At 30.2% G+C, this 20243-nt stretch overlaps 1 protein-coding gene across 3 annotated transcripts; it reads right to left on the bottom strand.

Moving 5' to 3' along the window:
* Window positions 1–1145: 1145 nt before the first annotated feature.
* On the bottom strand, window positions 1146–20235 carry LOC134715737 (nicotinamide/nicotinic acid mononucleotide adenylyltransferase 1-like). Of its 3 annotated transcripts, XM_063578128.1 has the most exons (10): window positions 20037–20234; window positions 17760–17848; window positions 16638–16705; window positions 16214–16374; window positions 13338–13456; window positions 12383–12484; window positions 11940–11998; window positions 10883–10981; window positions 9478–9511; window positions 3193–3411 (listed from the first exon to the last, which is right to left on the bottom strand). In XM_063578128.1, exons 1-10 carry the CDS (start codon window positions 20113–20115, stop codon window positions 3202–3204), a joined length of 1020 nt encoding a protein of 339 aa, XP_063434198.1. In that variant the 5' UTR covers window positions 20116–20234; the 3' UTR covers window positions 3193–3201. The 3 variants fall into 3 exon arrangements, with proteins under 3 accessions (XP_063434197.1, XP_063434198.1, XP_063434199.1); XM_063578127.1 differs by lacking the exons at window positions 3193–3411; window positions 9478–9511 and adding an exon at window positions 1146–1669 and having other exon boundaries at window positions 20037–20235; XM_063578129.1 differs by lacking the exon at window positions 9478–9511 and having other exon boundaries at window positions 20037–20233.
* Between the last annotated feature and the right edge of the window lie 8 nt (window positions 20236–20243).

Below are 20243 nucleotides of genomic sequence, written 5' to 3'. Positions count from 1 at the left end.
GCAATCTGTAGAAAACAAAATGCTTTTTATGTTAAGAACTAGAGAGTTTGTGTTTTCATTCAGTTAACATTCATTTACTCCAATACATAAACATCCAAATAAATAATTGTCCCTTTGAGATCATGTAAATCACATCCAAAGTATAGCAATAGTTGTATTTTTAAAAATACCTGTTTTTATATATCTCAAATATTCTAGTATTCAATGAATAGTTAATATCATTTATCACAGATATGCAAATTGCAAATAGAGAACAATCTTATATACAGTCTACCTAAAATACATAATAAAATCAAAACCTTGGTTAATAAAAATAGTGTACATTCTTTTCACTGGTAAAATTTGGTTGGATACCAGATAAGTATGCACATAACATTATAACTAAACGATAAATTTACAAAATTTTAGCCTTCCTAATACTGTAACGTGGACAGGCACTTAACAAAAAGCAGTTTTTAAGGATTACTTATGATTGTTCTTTTAACGATGTTCATCAAAGCGTATTATGAAATAAATAATTTTCCAAATACTAAAAGCTTGATTCCGTCTAATTAAAAAGTAAATTACAAAATATGAGTTTTTGATATGAAAATAACATTTAACAAACATGTTTGGAGAATTGGAGAATTGGAACAAAAATTTGAAAGAAATTTGGTCTAACTTATCATCGGGTATTGCAACATACTATGACGTCAGCAAGAGACGATCAATATTCAATTTAAAATTCAAATTTTGAATCAATTTAAAACGGTTTCACTTTACCAAAAAAAAGGTTAGATGTAGTGGAAAAAACAATGGCATTAGTCAATAGTCAATAGCAATTAACATTTCATTACAAATTTAAAACTTGAATCAATTAGAATATCACAATCAGACAGACAATAACAAATCAGTGTATTTTAAAAGACTCAAAATATTGCAATATTATCAATTCTTCATGAGCGTATAACAATACATACTGTGAGTTAATTGATAAAAACAATAACGTGTATGGTCGCTGTTTAAATCTGAACGACAAAAATTTTACAAAAATTCAAAAAAATACTCTGCTTCGTCAGCAGTATTTGACAATTTGGATTAAAGCCTTTGCTTTGGTAGTTAACTGTAAATATGTGTTCATTTGTAAAGCAATACTGATAGACATAATGCGAACATATCATTCTTTTGCAAACATTTAAACATTAAAGCGAGGAATGTTGGCAGTTTACTCATCATATCAAACATTTATAACAGCAGGACAACAAATTGGTTAATAGCCTCAATCAACAGAAGAAATTTCTTTCATTCTTTTCACGATAATTAAAAACATTTCCAATAGGATTACACTCCTAACATCAATATAGTTCAGACACAAGTTTCTGGAGCGTAGCCAACTATACGAACATTTCGGACACGTCTGACCAAACCACTTATATCTGGTCTCATGCAGGAAACATGCCGGGGCGATTTAGGTGATGGTGGTCCCACCCAGGAGTTTGGATGGACTCTTTTAGGTGATCTTGGTCGTTCCTCCTCCACAACTATATTACGTGTTTGGATGGGTTGTGGTCTTGGAGACTGACGAGGTGATCCATCTACTTCATCTTTACCCTCGAATCTCAGATTCTTTTTTGTTTCGTCTACTTCTTTTTCATTGGTTGGTGTTTTAATTATTCCATTTAGAACTTTGCTGTATTAAGAAAAATAAATGTTGTTTTCTATATATGCAAACAGGGCAATATTCACATAATTCATATACAAAATAGTATTGTAACACAAGATACTGTAAAACATGTATTTGTTTTCATGCAAACTTAAGTTCACATAAAATAGAAAAAAAGATAATAAATACACTGATTGCACATGCGAACATAAAATAAAACGTCAATCATCATAATAAATTATAATAGAATTTTAATAGAAGAAACATTTAACATACTTTTTCACTGCTACAATTTCCAGATACACATTTTTACAATATAAGAAGGTGGAAAGGTCATATTTTCTTTACACTGTGGGTATATTGTGAGCACGAATTATGATTTGAAATCAAATCTGGGATAGTTGTATAGAAGTAAGATTCAATAGCGACGGCCAACTTATTGAAATCTTTTCCTAATTTTCGTCTATAAAACTGACGCCCTTTTTCTGGACTTGCTGCAAATGGCGCATTTGCAAGCAACAGCATCACTCAAACATTCAGCAAATAAACACACTATTTCATCTATCCGTGAATACAATATTGAACCATATTGTGCATCAAAATAAGGACACTATTATTAATTCTATATGATAAAATAAGTTGTCACATAGACGTTTTTACTTTCAATGACTATAATTTTTCAATTGATTTCACTATATTTTTATAATACTATGAAGCAATATCAAGGCGTTTAGCCATGACATTGTCAGTTTATTTTCGATTTATGAGTTTCACTGTCCCTCTGGTATCTTTCGTCCCTCTTTCAAGATTGTTTTTTTACGTAACAGTATCTTAAATAAAATATTTGCTGTAACAATTTTCTAAGTTTACAGCTTTTAACTTATTATTCTTCATGTGAATTTACCTAGAAGTTGTGGGAAGCACTATGTGGTAAGATTTTTTTTTCATAATATCAGTATTTAAAATATATTAAGTCATTCCACGAATGTATTTAATAAATTAGTGTGCTTATATATACATATCTTTGGTACTTTTTCTTAACTTAAGATTGTAATGTATTTCAAAGATAAAACGTCAGCATACTTACAAAACAATGTATATTGTTAAAGATAGTCAACTGTTATGACATAATGCCGGGTTTAGAAAGCTCTCACTCCTTTTGTATTTAGAAAAGCTGAGATATCAATTTATTTTGGAATAATATAAAACTTACAACTGCCTTTAACAAAAATAGAGAAATGCAAGTTCATACAGTTACACAAATTTATTGTATGTATATACGTACTAATGATTTAACCCAAAACTAGAAATTGGATTTGCAATTTGTACAAGTTAGAGTTCTTTTATTCGGATTTGTTTCACAATTGCTTATAAATGAATCCATGATGTATTCAAACTTAAACTCTTGTAGTGGTGAATTTTGCTTAAGTTAATTTGCCAAAAGCCAAAATTTAAATACAAAATACTAAACCCAGCTTAGTGTTATTTTCCTTCATAAAGTGGTGGACAATCATTATAGTATAAATCGACATTGAAAAGAATGACAAAAAAAAAAAATACTATTTATTCAAATATTTATCACAAAATTGTCCTACTAAGTCAAACGCAAATTTCTCTGGCACAAGAACAAAACATATAATCTTTATACAGTTTCTCACAAACGTCGCATGCCTGTTCGTTTTCTTTGTTTGTAAGATTCGGAAACATTCTTGTCGGATTTTTTCGACATCTGTTTCTTTGATGTATTTGGTTGGTCTTGTTCCATTTTTCTGAAAAAGGACAATATTCACAGAGTAACAATATATACTACACTTTCTGACGTTAAAACTATAAATACAAGTGTACGTAAATAAAAAGGGTATTTAACAACCGCGATTCATCCCTTTCTTGATATATAAAATAATTTCTGAGCAAAATGAGTACTCATACTCTATATGTGGCAAATTATTTCAGCAATTACCGTCTCTGTTAAAAAATTATTAAGAGATCGGATTAAATGGGAGAGAAAAAAACCTACTGAAAAAGAAGTAATCTGTGAAATGCAATTATACTGCCACTGTTTCATCAGCCAGATTTTATTTAGTAAATTGTTCTCATTGGTTCTAATGTTTTAGATGTTGATAATAAGATTTTAATTAGTTGATGCCAATTTTAGTGCCCAAACACAAAAAAAAAAAACGCGCATACGAGTATCGCATTTAACTTCGAAGCTGACTCGAACATAATGGAATATGAATATCGATTTGTCTTATTCTAATTATCAATTAAATAAGCGTATTCTTAAAGGCTCTATCAAGACTATTTTCTGATGTAAATAAACCTATTTTCCTGTGTTAATTACCCTTCTTTCTCGTTGTTCATAACCCTACTTTCCCGTGTATATAACTCTATGTTCCCTTTTTGTGTTTCTTTGGTTCCTATAACGTGACTCTTTACTTTTAAAAGATCCCATCAGTATGATATTGTTCTATTTTTAAAAGTCATTATGATATATTGTTATGATGAATTACAAAATATGTTGAACCACAAACGTCAAATTTATTCAATCCCGTAGTGGAATGAACTATTTGTGGATTCTTATAAATTCTATATAACTTTTGCACTATTTTGAATCTTGGTCTATTTCTGAAATTAATACTTTTAATTTTTTACCCTGTATGCTAACATTACCCATGTGAATTGAAATTTAAAAAAAAATTGTATATACATTGAACGACAAATTTATGTGACATATTATTTTTCTGACGTCAGACACGCGAATCAATTAATGTGTTTGTAGATAGATGTTTTGTGTTCTGTTTAATTGTTCCTTGTAAAATTGTTACACGACGATGACTACTGTACCTATATATTGACTATTTTATTTATTATGTCTGTTCACGCATCATTGTAAATATAACGGAATTTGATAAGACTGTCAGCAAAGTGAAAGGGTTAGCGGTATAAACCCAGGTTTAATCCACCATTTTCTACATTTGAAATGCCTGAAAAGTCAGGAATGTGACAGTTCTTGTCAATTCGTTTTTGATGTGTTTTGTTATTTGATTATGGACTTTTCGATTAGATTTACCTCTAAGTTCAGTATTTTTATGATTTTAATTTTACCTTTATCAATAATCATACTTTCCCGTTTATAAAACTCTATGTTCCCATTGTCAATAACCCTTCGTTTTCGTGTTTATAACCCTACGTTCCCAATGTCGATAATTCTTCTTTCTCGTATATTAAACTCTACGTGTCCGCTGTCAATAATCCTACTTTACAGTTGTAAATATCCCTTTTTACTTGTTTTAATCACCTACTTTCCTGTTTTCATAAACCTATTTTATTGTGGTTAATAACCAATCTTCTCTAGGAGAATAATTTGACTATCGCATTGTAAACAACCCGAACTACCCGTTGTTAATTGTCTGCTGTAAATAACTTTACTTTCTTTCTTTGTTGAAAACACGATTCCCCAGTAGTGGTATAGACGTTATAAAATTGAGAATGGAAATGTTATAGAATCAAAATCGTCAGAAAAAGTCATTGGGCGATTGCAGGAATTTAGAAAATACATGCAAAATGTGTATTAGTTTTTTAAGTAACGCTATGCACGTACTTGCATCATCAATCATAACAGCTTTATTTTTAATTAATGAAGAATACATTTTACAATATATAACATCAATGTGTGGTAGTTAACCCCAACGATTAGAAATAAAACAACTCACAAATCAAACAATGCAAAAAACTCCAAAAAACTAGTCAGAATCAAACATTCTGCATCATAAGCATTGCATTTAACGCTTACTTGAATGAAATCACAACCATTCGCTAATCGTAGACAAAGATGTGAAAGTACCTAACATGCAATTCTAGTGATAAGTATTTGATCCAATCTAAAAATTATTGTAGCTCTAGGTGGAAAATACAATGATATCTTACATTTTTTCTATTAATTATTAGTTTTGGCCACTAGATCCCAATTCGTGTGATAACCTATTGTGTCTTTTTGGCCTGCTAATCGTAAGTTAATACAGCAGAACCGGTCTATTTACAACTTTTATACATGTGGGAAGTTTAGCTAGCCACTATCTTAAGGGGACTTTGCCAAAACTAAGGGTTATCACTCGTTCCGTTGGTTAAGAACGATTGGTTTTAACAATTTCATGAATTTCCCCCTTTTGCAATGAGTTTGGTAATTTTGTTTCGCTATTTCAGAAATAACCATAATTATTTTTTATTCATTAATTAATGACTAAATCTATATATATTAATGAAAGAGATCGACTGCAAAAACGAACCCGCTCCGCATCCCAATCTTTCTGCATATTGTAAAGATTGGTGCTTACATGTAAAAAGCAGACAATCTTTGATATCCTTATCTGTAGAAACATATAGAATCATGAAACTTCATAATTCTGAAGAATCTCCTGTTTCCAATTATAAAGTACAACATTTTTTTCAATTTATCAAGATGGATTTACCTTCATCAGGAACGCTCATACATGAATACTTCAAAACCAAGAACTGAAACATTTATATGTATTGAGATTCATGACCAAAAGAGACCTTACTGGCTTAGAATACTAGACAAATCCTTCTAATGAAGTTTCCCAGGGCCAGTTGAAACCATAGTTTCTTAATAATTTATAAACCCAGAAAAGAATTTTGTATTCCGGATGCAATTGTTAGTCGACAAAAGACTGAATTGACAAAAGTTGACAAAGGTGATGTCCCATATTGACAAATTGCTTCAAATGTTGATATAGTATATAAGAAACAACAGTTACTTGATTTATGAGTTTGACTGTTCCTCTGGTATCTTTCTCTCCTCTTTTTCTACAAAAACACATCTCGACAATACAGCCTTTCAAATACTGGGACAGATTATTTCGTCGTGGAAAGATAAAATTGGTCTCCCTTTCCATCTATAACCGCAGGCTACTTACTACATTTTAGCAGGAACATATATATTGACTTAGATATAATGTTCGCAGATTTTAGCTGTCATTTTCGTGTTAGTATGGAAAACTCTAGTATAAAGCGAATAATCAACCTGACACAACTACCTAAAATTTCAGGTAATTGACCGAATAAATAATCTAAAAGAAAGCAACTATGGCCATGTGATATGGACATTTCAATAATTATATCACTCGATTCAATTCACGTACAAAATATGGACCACAACGAACACCATATATACTGGTCAATATCAGAAAGAAAAAAAAATCCAGCATCTCTGGCAGCACCAGCTAACTTCAGAGAAGAGAATAAAGTTTGACAGTCCAGAGAAAGCAGGCATTGAATTTTCGAAAATTTGTTCTGTAGCTATTCCAATTTGTTGCACTTCCAAAGCAGTGTATTTCTCCAAATAAAACAAAAGAGATACAACCTATACTAGAAATGGCGTGTGTCCGGTGATTAAGTTACCAATCAAAGGTTCGAATGCAGAACAACAATTATTGATTTAGTTATCTGAGTGAGCATTCACTAACAAAAGAGACAGCAATATGTTAATGGATTTCAGAACACTGTAAACTTTTGGCAATTATCATTATATGAGAGAAATTTCAGACAAGGCCTTCAAATCATCAATCACCTAAAGTTGCAAACCATTTCGCCTTGTAATTTCTGAACAGAAAGATTGTTTTAAACTGGCAACTCTATGTTGATACTACTAGTAGTTATCGCCAACAATGGTCATGACTTTTATCCAAACGGAACCAAATGAGGATTATTTCAGCAGTCCCTTTTAACATTTTTCTTGCAAAGTTTTGTTAATGTAAGTTAAGCAACTTAAGAATAGCAGAAAATGTTTCCACTATAGATCACTATTGGGCGAACACATTGGAAGTAACATTTAATAATGACATAGTTATATCATTGAACTGTACAAATTTTAATGCACCAACTGCCTTTTTTAACAATTAAAGTTTCTACTAACTATTATTTGCCAAAAATTTATTCTTAGAACTCATCAATCAACACTACGAATAGTATTGACTGAACAGAGATAAATTGCACTAGTATTTACTGTAAACCTATATAGTGTTCATCTGTGTTCCCCTGGAGTCAATGACATTAATATTACCATTTATACTGCACCAGATCTTTATTTCAGTGTCAAATTTGTTTATAATTTTCTGGTGACCATGCTGATTGGCATGCTGCATATTTCTTATGATTACTTATACACTGAAACCTGTATGACCATATACTGGCTATGCTAGAAAACCTGTGAACTCATAACTTTTTATCCTGTGTATACTAAATCTCTACATAAATACTGGCTATGCTAGAAAACCTGTGAACTCATAACTTTTTATCCTGTGCATACTAAATCTCTACATATATACTGGCTGTGCTAGAAAACCTGTGAACTCATAACTTTTTTATCCTGTGTATACTAAATCTCTACATATATACTGGCTATGCTAGAAAACCTGTGAACTCATAACTTTTTATCCTGTGTATACTAAATCTCTACATATATACTGGCTATGCTAGAAAACCTGTGAACTCATAACTTTTTATCCTGTGTATACTAAATCTCTACATATATACTGGCTATGCTAGAAAACCTGTGAACTCATAACTTTTTATCCTGTGTATACTAAATCTCTACACATCTACATAGAGATTTAGTATACACAGGATAAAAAGTTATGAGTTCACAGGTTTTCTAGCATAGCCAGTATATGGTCATACAGGTTTCAGTGTATAAGTAATCATAAGAAATATGCAGCATGCCAATCAACATGGTAACCAGAAATACTGTATTCTTCAGTGTTGAAACATGACAGCATGAATGGTGTTATAGAGTAAATTTGTTTTATGACTTGTAATAATGGATGTAGGCCTGTATATATACATTTGCCTTCATTTTGTATGAACTGCCCATTCCATTCCGATGGTAATGTTGGACAGATGAATCGTTTGTATGCCAATAATTAAACTAAAAAAAAATCCCATCATGAACAAAATAAAATAAAATATAAATTTCATAGGAAATTAGGAATGCCTTAAGCTTCATTTGAATAGTATACTGATGTATTTGTAAATGTAATCTTTCCACAGACATACTAATCATGCCTTAGTATTGAAACTCCCATTATAGAAAGGTCAGAAGATAATACCAAATAGGCATACAGAAAACTAGAAAAATCTTGTGAGCATGCATGAACATAAACAAAAGAAACGAAAATAGAGATTTTATTTTTCAAAAGATAACAATGTAAACATAATAACAAAACTACATTTGGTCTCATTCTATAAAAGTGATTTCTAATGCTGGTATCTGATATGATTTAATTATTTGTTTAAACCACCACATGACCCCATACATGTTGGGATGCTAAAATCTTTGTTATATCTAAGTAACAAAATGTTGAAACAGACGATGCTTCTAATTTGATTCCACCTTATGATAATCCCAGATTTAAAATGCATTAATAAAACCATTTGTTACTTATCTTTATAAAAAAGGTATTAACATCAAAAGTTAGATCTAAATTTTCAAAATGAGTTTAATATTTTTTTATTATGTGTTATAAGACACTATATTGGACCTATCTCATTTCTCTTAGTAGGAAACTTGTTTACATAAAGCATTACATGTATTATTCAACCTGAATATCAGATGCAAAGAGCAGTTTACAAGTATATATGATACAGAAAAATCAACTACCTCAGTTTTAGCATTTTATTTTCAAATATATTCAGAAAGAGATTGCTAAAGAAACCTTTAAGACAAGGTGAAATCAATGAAGCATATATGGATATTAAGATGAAAACATTCCTCAATGAAGGTTAAAGGTCATAAATATATCAATTCAAGCAATACTCACATAGCTTAGTGCAAAATTAAATGGAACTGTTTTCCTATTTTCATATAAAAAATATTAAAGCTTTCTCTTAAAATTAAAATACTGTACTACTTTTCTATCAAATAATATCATTATTTGAACAACTTATGTATTTATCTAAAACATGATAATATCGCATAATTTATACATGAAAATTAAGAACATAAAATAGAGTTTTCAAGGCTATTGTCTCAGTTCTGAGCTTGAAAATAAAAGCTTCAAAGTGAACCTTTATTGTGCTTACAAAACATAATATTGGATCCCTGTTCTGATCAGTGATGTCATTTTCTACAGATCAATGTAACATATAGATCTGTGCTCAGATTGCCAATCATTGTTTATATTTGCCAATTCAAAAGATAAAGAGTATGTGGAAAAAATTGTGTGTGCCTGTGTTACTTGCTGAAGATGACATACACAAATGTAGTTAATGGAATGTAATTATAAAGGTTAATGAGTTATTTTTTATGCTTCATAACAGCTGTCCACATAAATTTTCACACGATTTTTATTTTTACTTTTCCAAAAGTTTTCTAGAATCCAACATAATACATTAAAAACATTTTATTAATACAAAATGTAGTATATTTTTGTTGTCGTTTTGTTTTTATACTTTTAAAGTGATTATGACTGACGCTACCAAATATATTCTATGAACTCAATATAAAAAGTTATTTTGATTTCTGGATGATGTTTTTATTAAAATATAAATTGTCATGAAAAGTTTACAAGTTTCAGTAATATTAATTAGAACTGACAATAAAGTTCTCACCAAGAATGCAATTACCTCAAATCCAACCTTAATATCCCTCACTCTTATTCATTTCATAGGCTCCAGCCAATACAAATTCCTGACCAATCATTACTAATTTGATTTTATTCAGACATACTAAATTTGATAGTAAAATTGTTCTTCTTGGTAAGTACAGGTGTCTTACCATTATACAGAAAATCTTTGAATTAAACACAGAATTACTATCAATGATATCCTTAATAAGGTGTGATTACAAAATACTTTTTATGTAGAAAGTCTTATATTAACATTAGACTTTCTACATTTTTGTGTTTTATCATAACGACCCTGCATACCCGAGGAATCCACTTCAGGGACTCTAACTTACTACAGACTTACCAGGTGTTGGTTCACTTTCGTTTGTAAAAATACTTTTTAACAGAACTAACTCAATTGTATGTGTATTTACAAAAAATATGTGGAAATACATAAAATAGAAATATTGCAACTGCTACTTTTTTCCCCTTTCACTTTCAATTAATATGTGTTGTTTAAGTCATGCTTAAAAATAACCAAAAATAAGCCAGAGTAAAATTCACAATACAACACAGGACGAACTAAAAATGGATTTCACAGAGAGGACAACAGTCTTACTTGTCTACAGTAGTTCCATATAAACCATGTTTATTAACATAATCTATTACACAGTCTTGTAGTAAATATTTAACGCTATCTCCTCTTCTTAAAGATCTCCTGAAAAATAGGTATGTTAGACAATAATACATGTGTTTAAAAATAAATCATGTAAAAAACTTTTTTCCTTCAGAATTTTTGTTTGGATTTTTATGTTTTTCTTCATATTTCCTTTTAAAATAAGTGGTGCAAAATTGAATCAAGCATCTATCTGTCTTATCCATCTTAATTACTGATACTGTGTCAGAGCAGCAGTAATTCCTTTAATATTTTCTTTTATCAGTAATTTGTGTATTTTCCCTTTGATCTTACTGCCTAATATTTTCGAGTATCAAAGTACTGGCTGTATCACTGAAAATATTAGGCAATACATTGCATGACATCATAATTACCGATAAACAGAATAATGGGTAGTTTCATTTGTGATACTGACTATATCATGTTGAATATCTTAACTTTTTCTATATATTCCACATGATATAGTCAGTATCAAAAACGAAACTTTCTATTATTCTATATATATCTATGGAAAGTAGGTCTTTTTAATAATATAAAAAGCCATCGTTAGAAAAAAATCAATAAAAGACTTTCAATGATAAATGATAGAAGCTATTAGTAAATTACAAAAGTTTTTTGTTCCTGAGAATATCATCAGCTCAGTTGTCCTGACCATTTTCATTCCCATTTGATAAATAAGAAATTATGCAGAGACAAAAGTTCCAATTCCCTCAAGAAAGGTTGAACTTAGATGAATTTGGCTACATAGTCTTCTTTTTAGGTCCATTAAAGTCAAATAGCTTCTAATATTATCTACTTATTAAATCACTCTGGCTTTCAAATGTTAAGGTTTGAGCATTCCTGTTGAAGGTCAATCCAGAAAAAAAGGAAAAGAAAAGAATTTATGCAGAGATATTTTCAACAAGAAAATATTTAACTATGATGCAGTCACTCTAAGTTTATAAGGGAATGTAAGCTTTTAATATAAGTTACATACAGAAAATAATAAATCCGTCCTTACCTAATTTTTGTAGAACTTATATCGTTATGTATCCATTCTGTTAGTATATGAATATTGTCCTATAAAATAGTTAAAATAAATAATAATCAAATATAGAGAACAAAGAACTGATCTAAAAAATTTCTGACAATTATCAATTTTCCAGATCTTCTAGAATCTTTTTTAGCTCCTATTGTACAACTATATTTGAAGTATATTATGTTGAAACTCAGTTTTCATAAGTATTTAATTCAATAAATGAACAATATGTTTCCCAAATAGCAGCAGATTCCCATGTTTATATTCTTGCCAAAGGGAACATAAGCATTTGAAATAAGTTTTTGTGTCACAGAATGTTTTAATTTTCTGATTCTATATTCTTGAGGTTTTTTCATGCAGTTTTTTTCTTGCTTTAATTTTTTGTTATTACTGTTTACATGTATCTCTGACATACAATGACCTACCTCATATTTAGTTAAAACATCAGATTCATATATAAACTTTCTAGGATCAGAACCTTCTCTTGTTATACACACTAACCCATGTTTACCAACTATATACTCAATCTGTAACATAATCAAGCCTTGTTTACAAGTCATAAAACAACAATGAATCATTAATGAATAAACTCATCATAGATACCAAGACTATTTTAGTATATACGCCAGACCTGCGTTTCATCTTCAAAAGACTCATCAGTGACGCTCGAATCCCAAAAAGTTAAAAATGCCAAATAAAGTACGAAGTTCAAGTTGAAGAGCATTGGGGACCAAAAATTCCTAAAAGTTTGGCCAAATACATATAGAAACCTATGATAGAATATTCTACAAGTTGATTAAAATTTTACCCTTTTCATATTTGTTTTAGAAACAAAAGGTAGCAAATATATTTAAATGAAATAGTAAGTAATAATGTATAGATAAAACATAGCTGAGAGGGTGATAGAGCACTCAGCAGACTGAGAAAAACATTGTCAGCTGAGGTTACGCTAAGGTTAATTATGTTTTTTAAGGGGGAATAATCTGCTGTATAACTCTATCAGCTATTTATTTATACTAAATGTTCTGGTATTAAGTTCTATTACCTAAATTCTGAATGCATGTAATTAACTATGAAGTCTTGCACATCACAACGATAATCATTTAATAAAAAACACAAACTGACAATTGTTCAAGCATTTACATGAAGTGTAATAAAATAAATTATCTCCCTTGTATTAACCAATCAAAATCAGGCATTTAAACTTGAAGTACAAATGTATATGAACAAAACATATTTCAATTGAACAATACAGTGAGTAACAACAATAAATCTCTTATACAGTAACATGACAGTCAATAGAAGAAGAAGTAGAAAATCATGATTGTTACATCTTTACAATTTCAGTTTTAATTCAAACATGACATATTAATATCTTACATCTTCTTCTGACCAAAGTCCAGGTGTACCAAAGGATTCCAATAAATCAGCACCACATAACAGACGTAGATTGACAGAATTATCTGATTTATTTCTAATATTGTGATTGGCGTTGTCATCTGTAAAACAAATACTTAGATTTTTACATTTTGTTCTTATATAGTGCTGTAACACTACTGATCCAGGTTAGGGGAAATTTGAAGGCTCACAAAGTTTTTCACCCATATTATTCTTTGTGTGCCTGTCCTTAGTCAGGAGCCTGTAATTCAGTGGTTATCTTTGTTTGCTGTCTGCAATATTTGCTTTTTTTTCATTGTTTTAGTAAGTTGTTTTTTCTTGTGTTTTTTATATTTGTCACTCAAGGGTTTTTGTAGCTAAATACAGGGTTTCCGCTGGCGATTAAAATTCATCATTTGCGAAAGAATTTATCAGACAAAATATATCTAACAATTTAATTTCATCCATCTTGTGCAGAAAATAAAATTTGGGGAAAAAATAAATGGCAAAAATATATAGTTTTGGAGAAAGAGGTGGCGAAAAAAATAATTGATCTAGGGGAAACTTTGTAAGTATATGGCTTTTCATCATTGAAGGCAGCACAGTAACCTTCAACTGCTTGCAGTCACACCCTCTTGTCTATGGAGGACAGTTGTCTGGTTGGAAATCATACTACTGCATCTTATTTTCATTAAATTTGCAATAAAAATTGCCATTTTTTTTAATTCAATTGGTAACCAGATGCTCCGCAGGGCGTAGCTTTATACGACCGCAGAGGTTGAACCCTGAACGGTTGGGGCAAGTATGGACACAACATTCAAGCTGGATTCCGCTCTAAATTTGGATTGTGATTAAATAGTTAACACAGCATAGGTTTCTGACACAGAATGAATGTATTCAAATGAACTTAAAATTTTTGTTTTCTCTTAGAGCAATTCACTATGCTGTTGAATATTAATCCTCTCAAAAAAATGTTTGAAGAAATTTTCTTTTTATTTATGAAATTTCAAATGAGAAAAATTTAACCCAATTTTTTATTCACATCCCCCTTTCCCTTATTCCAAAACTAATTTTAATTAAAATATTCTAATGGAGTTTGCAACAATTACTACTCATTTAAATACATGATGTAAAAAAACTATTTGTTATCACTGAATGGTAAAGATTATTTAAATTTATCAGTTGGTAGTAAAAAGTGAATATACATTGTATATTGTATATAACAAAGATTTAAGTTGATTCTGAACAAAGAAAGATAACTCCAATTAAAAAAAATTCTTGCAGATATTTCTTGCTTACTATACTGGACAAAGAAAGATAACTCTTAATTAAAAAAAATTTGCTATTTCACAAATATTTCTTGCTATTGCACAATACTGTGCAATTGAAAAGACTTGCTATTGCACAATACTTAATATAATAATTTTAGATCCTGATTTGGACCAACTTGAAAACTGGGCCCATAATCAAAAACCTAAGTACATGTTTAGATTCAGCATATCAAAGAGGCCCAAGAATTTAATTTTTGTTAAAATCAAACTTAGTTTAATTTTGGACCCTTTGCACTTTAATTTAGACCAATTTTAAAACTGGACCAAAAATTAAGAATCTACATACACAGTTAGATTTGGCATATTAAAGAACCCCAATTATTCAATTTTTGATGAAATCAAACAATGTTTAATTTTGGACCCAGATTTGGGCCAACTTGAAAACTGGGCCAATAATCAAAAATCTAAGTACATTTTTAGATTCAGCATATCAAAGAACCCCAAGGTTTCAATTTTTGTTAAAATCAAACTAAGTTTAATTTTGGACCCTTTGGACCTTAATGTAGACCAATTTGAAAACGGGACCAAAAATTAAGAATCTACATACACAGTTAGATTCGGCATATTAAAGAACCCCAATTATTCAATTTTGATGAAATCAAACAAAGTTTAATTTTGGACCCTTTGGGCCCCTTTTTCCTTAACTGTTGGGACCAAAACTTCCAAAATCAATACCAACCTTCCTTTTATAGTCATAAACCTTGTGTTTAAATTTCATAGATTTCTATTTACTTATACTAACGCTATGGTGCGAAAACCAAGAAAAATGCTTATTTGGGTCCCTTTTTGGCCCCTAATTCCTAAACTGTTGGGACCGAAACTCCCAAAATCAATACCAACCTTCCTTTTGTGGTCATAAACATTGTGTTTAAATTTCATTGATTTCTATTTACTTTAACTAAAGTTATTGTGCGAAAACCAAGAATAATGCTTATTTGGGCCCTTTTTTGGCCCCTTATTCCTAAACTGTTGAAAATAAAACTCCCAAAATCAATCCCAACCTTTATTTTGTGGTTATAAACCTTGTGTAAAAATTTCATAGATTTCTATTAACTTAAACTAAAGTTATAGTGCGAAAACCAAGAAAATGCTTATTTGGGCCCTTTTTGGCCCCTAATTCCTAAAATGTTGGGACCAAAACTCCCAAAATCAATACCAGCCTTCCTTTTATGGTCATAAACCTTGTGTTAAAATTTCATAGATTTCTATTCACTTTTACTAAAGTTAGAGTGCGAAAACTAAAAGTATTCGGACGACGACGATGACGACGACGACGCCAACGTGATAGCAATATACGACGAAAATTTTTTCAAAATTTGCGGTCGTCTAATAAAAAATGTTTGAAATTTTTACTGGATGTTTTCTATTTATCTTTATCCAGTACACAAAGAACAATAATTAACAAAATGTTCAGATGTTCACAATTAAGAAAAAAAAAGGCTAGTTCTTATCAGAACAAACAGGACAACATACATGTTTTAATGAAATTTTTAAACGTTTCAGTTCATGAAAATGCTTGTTAAGCAATGTTTAAGAATTATTACTAACCTTCATTGATGTAGTCTCTATTAACCTCTCTCCGTCTTCTTTTTGAAGGAGCAGGATTATTTGTATTGTTTGTTGCTGCACCATCTAAAATAGCCTGGTGATGTCTCAAAACCAAAGCTGTTCTTGACCAAGATGGCTGCTCACATTCCCAAGTATCCATTCTGTAAATGGACAATTTTACTTACTTTTTTCAACTTGCCTGCTTATTTTTTACTTTTAAAATTTATTTATGTTCATGATGATGACTATTGTACATTATTTTATAGATTAAACCAGCTTATTATACATGTTATAGAAGTAAAAGCATTATTTCAACTTATTTTTTTTTTATATAAATTATCCTTCAATAATTATGTATCCAGTAAATGTTTTCGTCATCCTGAACATAAATCAACATCCTGTGTGCTTTCTGCTTGATAATTACCTTATCCAGTCACTGGATGTCAATGATTCTCTCAACATGTTACATCTATGCTTAGCTGGCTGTAAATCCTACATAGATAATAAACAGGATTAGTAACTCAAAGAACGTAAGCATTATCAATACACAAATGTACCTTTCTACATTTTCTATGTTGGTTATGTTGTTAATATAAAATTGAGAATGGAAATGGGGCATGTATCAAAGAGACAACAACCCGACCATAGAAAAAACAACAGCAGAAGGTCACCAACAGGTCTTCAATGTAACGAGAAATTCCCCCACCCAGAGGCATCCTTCAGCTGGCCCCTAAACAAATATATACTAGTTCAGTGATAATGAACGCCATACTATATTGCATTTAATTTATATTTTACTATTCTTGGCAGTTGCCTTATCAAAGTCCACATGGTAAGCCATAAATGTTTAATTTAATGTTACATGTATCTAAAGGAATTTTAGGTCAAATTGAAGTACACTGACTAAAGGTATACTCCAACCAATTTTTTTCCTTTATTCATTTGAAAAATCACAGCCTGTTTAAACATGTTAAATTATTCAATTTTTTAGACTTTAGGATGATCTAGAGCTTGCAATTTTGTTTAAATGTAAGTTAAGTCTTGCATGTCTATTGCAGATGACTGTGCCAGTGTTTATCATAGATGTCTTTAATTATTTGAGTCTATTGCAGATTTCTGTCTCTGTGTCAATTGTAGATGCATATATCTCAAAATATAGTATCAGTGTCTATTGTAGATGACTGTCATGAGTGTTTACATTATGTTCATAATGAAATTTTCATCCCTGTTACATTCAATACACAAATTGTCATTGGCATGTGTATCAATGATTAGCTGCGGAACTATGGTTCTTAGGTCTGTATGTTAATTGTTTTACTATTTGCAGAACATGGTCCGCAAAATTAAAAAATATAAAAAGGACCATAAGAGTTACAGTTCCGCAGCTAATCAATGATCTCATAAAATGCATACTGAAAATATGAGATATATTGCGTGCATTTATTTTTGTGAATTTTAGAATTTTATTTTTTTTAGTTGATGTCAGGTCGTTTCTATTCTTTTAACCTATAGGTGTTAACAATATAAACATAACAAACTTTCATACCTTCTTTTCATACTGATCACCAACAGGGGATATAACTCCACCTATCACTTTAAATCTGCCTGTTCTATTCATAGAATCTCTTGCTAGCTCTGGAAAATACAAATTTATGCATCTTTAATTTGAATGTAAATATATTTTCAAATAATACTACATCACATTTCTAAGACATTTTTTTAATCATTCTTATATGACTCACAAACTTCTTTTTCAGATGTCATTTATATCATGTATATATATAAAAACCATTAAACATATTTTCAGCAATGGTTATGAATTCATAATTTAATGTATTAGAAAAAGTCTCTGATTTATGCAATTTTGCATGTATTTTATTGTTCTATTGCCAACCAATTGCTTATATTAATGCAAATTGTTGAAAGTATGATCCACTTCATGTAGGTTTATCATGTCTACATCATGATCTAGTTCATTGGAGTTATATAACATTTTTAGCACAAGACATTTATATTATCTGTTCATAAATACTAGATGACTACATGTAGTACATTGTACTGTGCAACACAATTATTTCTGAAATACCTACTTTTCACACAAAATCTTATTGAACAAGAACCAATTGCTTTATGTTTCAATGTTCTTAATTATTCAGCTACAATGTATTCTATGTAAATATCCTTTATCATGTTTATATCAAAAGATAACAAAAAAACCCAAAAAAAAACCATCAAAACATATACAATGTATTTCAACATGTTCAATGGATGTTATTTTTACAAAGCACTTAAGAAATTAATCAGTGTACTGAGATGTATGTAGTATAATAATATTGCTTTCCAATACTAGTTAATAAAAATCAATACATATCTTAGAGAATACCATAGCAATCACACAATGAAACTTTTACTATTATAATTGATAAAACCTTTGAATTATTGACATAATCTTAGAACCAATTCAAGACATAAATGGCCTGTGCAAATGAAACTGATGAAATCATAAGTCACTAAAGTTCAGAGTACCATATAATGCATTATATATGTTGGTCTACATTGCATTTACTCAAAAATTGTATACTTAATAATAAATTAAAGTAAGCTAAACTTTAAACAAATGTCAAATTATCAAGAGGACTCCAAAATCATAAAACATTCACAAAAATATTTTAAAAATAAAATGAATGTCGGAGATAAATTTGTATTTCAACACTACATCAAGCACATATAATTGCTATAAATTGGTAGAGTGGTATGTCATGTATGTCCAGAATGAGTGACAGGAGTTGTATGAGGATATGTATCATAAAAAACTAATCATACTGACTATAGAATAGAATAGAATATTTGTATTTCCCAAATTACAGGGCCCATAAACACTGATTTAATAAGGGCATAAAATCTGATACATTTTGTACTTCAAAAATACAATTCAATCTGTAGATTGTCTCCCCTGACCTGATAGCCATAACACAAACAAATGATAATAAAAAATCGCAAATATTTTGATGAAGAATTAACAGGATTAAAGACATTTTTTCTAGAGGTTATTGAATTGTTTCAACGGGTGCTCTTACTCACTAACTTCAAATAAACATGAAAGTCCTGACTTTTGTTCAGTTTGTTGGTTAATTGACTCTGAATGAACTCAGGGCGACATGTACATGTATACTCAATTGTAACAGTAAGAAAAATTAGTCTGGGGACAGCAATTAAATTACTAACATCAGACTAAAATTACTAGTAAATTCAGTAACCAGGTAACCATGGACTTTTTATACTAGTAATATTTGTCCGCCTAGATGAACATGTATTTTACCAGGACAAATTCATCACTTACATATCATGCACATGTAGAGGGGGGATAGGAGGGGTCCTGATCCCGAAATCCTGGCCTTTAAAACAAGAGATCCTGGCTTTAAAATATGAAATCATGAGGTCCCGAAATCCGAAAGGGTCAATCTCGAAATCCTGAGGTCGTTTAAATCACTCGAAACTAGGTGAGACATGCACAGAAGTGAAAGATATGTATTATAAATATAGAAAATTGAATATTTTAATTAAAAAAAAAAAAAAAAAAATCTGTATCATAGACCCAACATTTGTCCAAGCGCCTGTGAGTGAAAGGGGACTAACAAGAAGGGGAATTAGATATCCGAGCAGACTATGATTTATCAGATGATGTTATGTTGTACGATTCAAAGGGTCTATCATTTACATTTTTGAAATGTAAAGATGCTTTAACTTCCATTTTAATATTTTTACAAAAATGTTTACTTTCGATTTCATAACAGTGGAATATTTTTTATGTTCATTCACTCACCAAACATTCTCAAGTGCATGTTTGTTACTGGATTATACGATCCACACGCTATCAGAACTACTCTTCTCGGGGAAGCCATGTTTTAATTTGTTTTAACTGTCACTGGTTTCTTTTATATATTAGTATTAAAACATTTTTCCTTCGTTGGGATTTCGCTTGGACATGTTGCATAAATTACGGAAATAATCTACTTCCTGTTTACATTTT

The sequence above is a fragment of the Mytilus trossulus genome, chromosome 4 (assembly GCF_036588685.1).
Source record: "Mytilus trossulus isolate FHL-02 chromosome 4, PNRI_Mtr1.1.1.hap1, whole genome shotgun sequence".
Classification (NCBI taxonomy): Eukaryota; Metazoa; Mollusca; class Bivalvia; order Mytilida; family Mytilidae; genus Mytilus; species Mytilus trossulus.
Note: the sequence above shows the minus strand (reverse complement) of the source record. Positions and strands in the feature narration are given on the sequence as shown.

Bases quoted from the DNA above. Each gene is read 5' to 3' on its own strand.
- LOC134715737 (XM_063578127.1), bottom strand. From the start codon at position 20,115: ATGGCTTCCCCGAGAAGAGTAGTTCTGATAGCGTGTGGATCGTATAAT. The intron at 17,849-20,036 runs GTGAGTGAATGA...TGTATTTTCCAG, and splicing joins CATGCACTTGAGAATGTTTG to AGCTAGCAAGAGATTCTATG. The intron at 1,670-10,882 runs GTAAGACTGTTG...TTCTTAATACAG, and splicing joins TATGGAACTACTGTAGACAA to CAAAGTTCTAAATGGAATAA.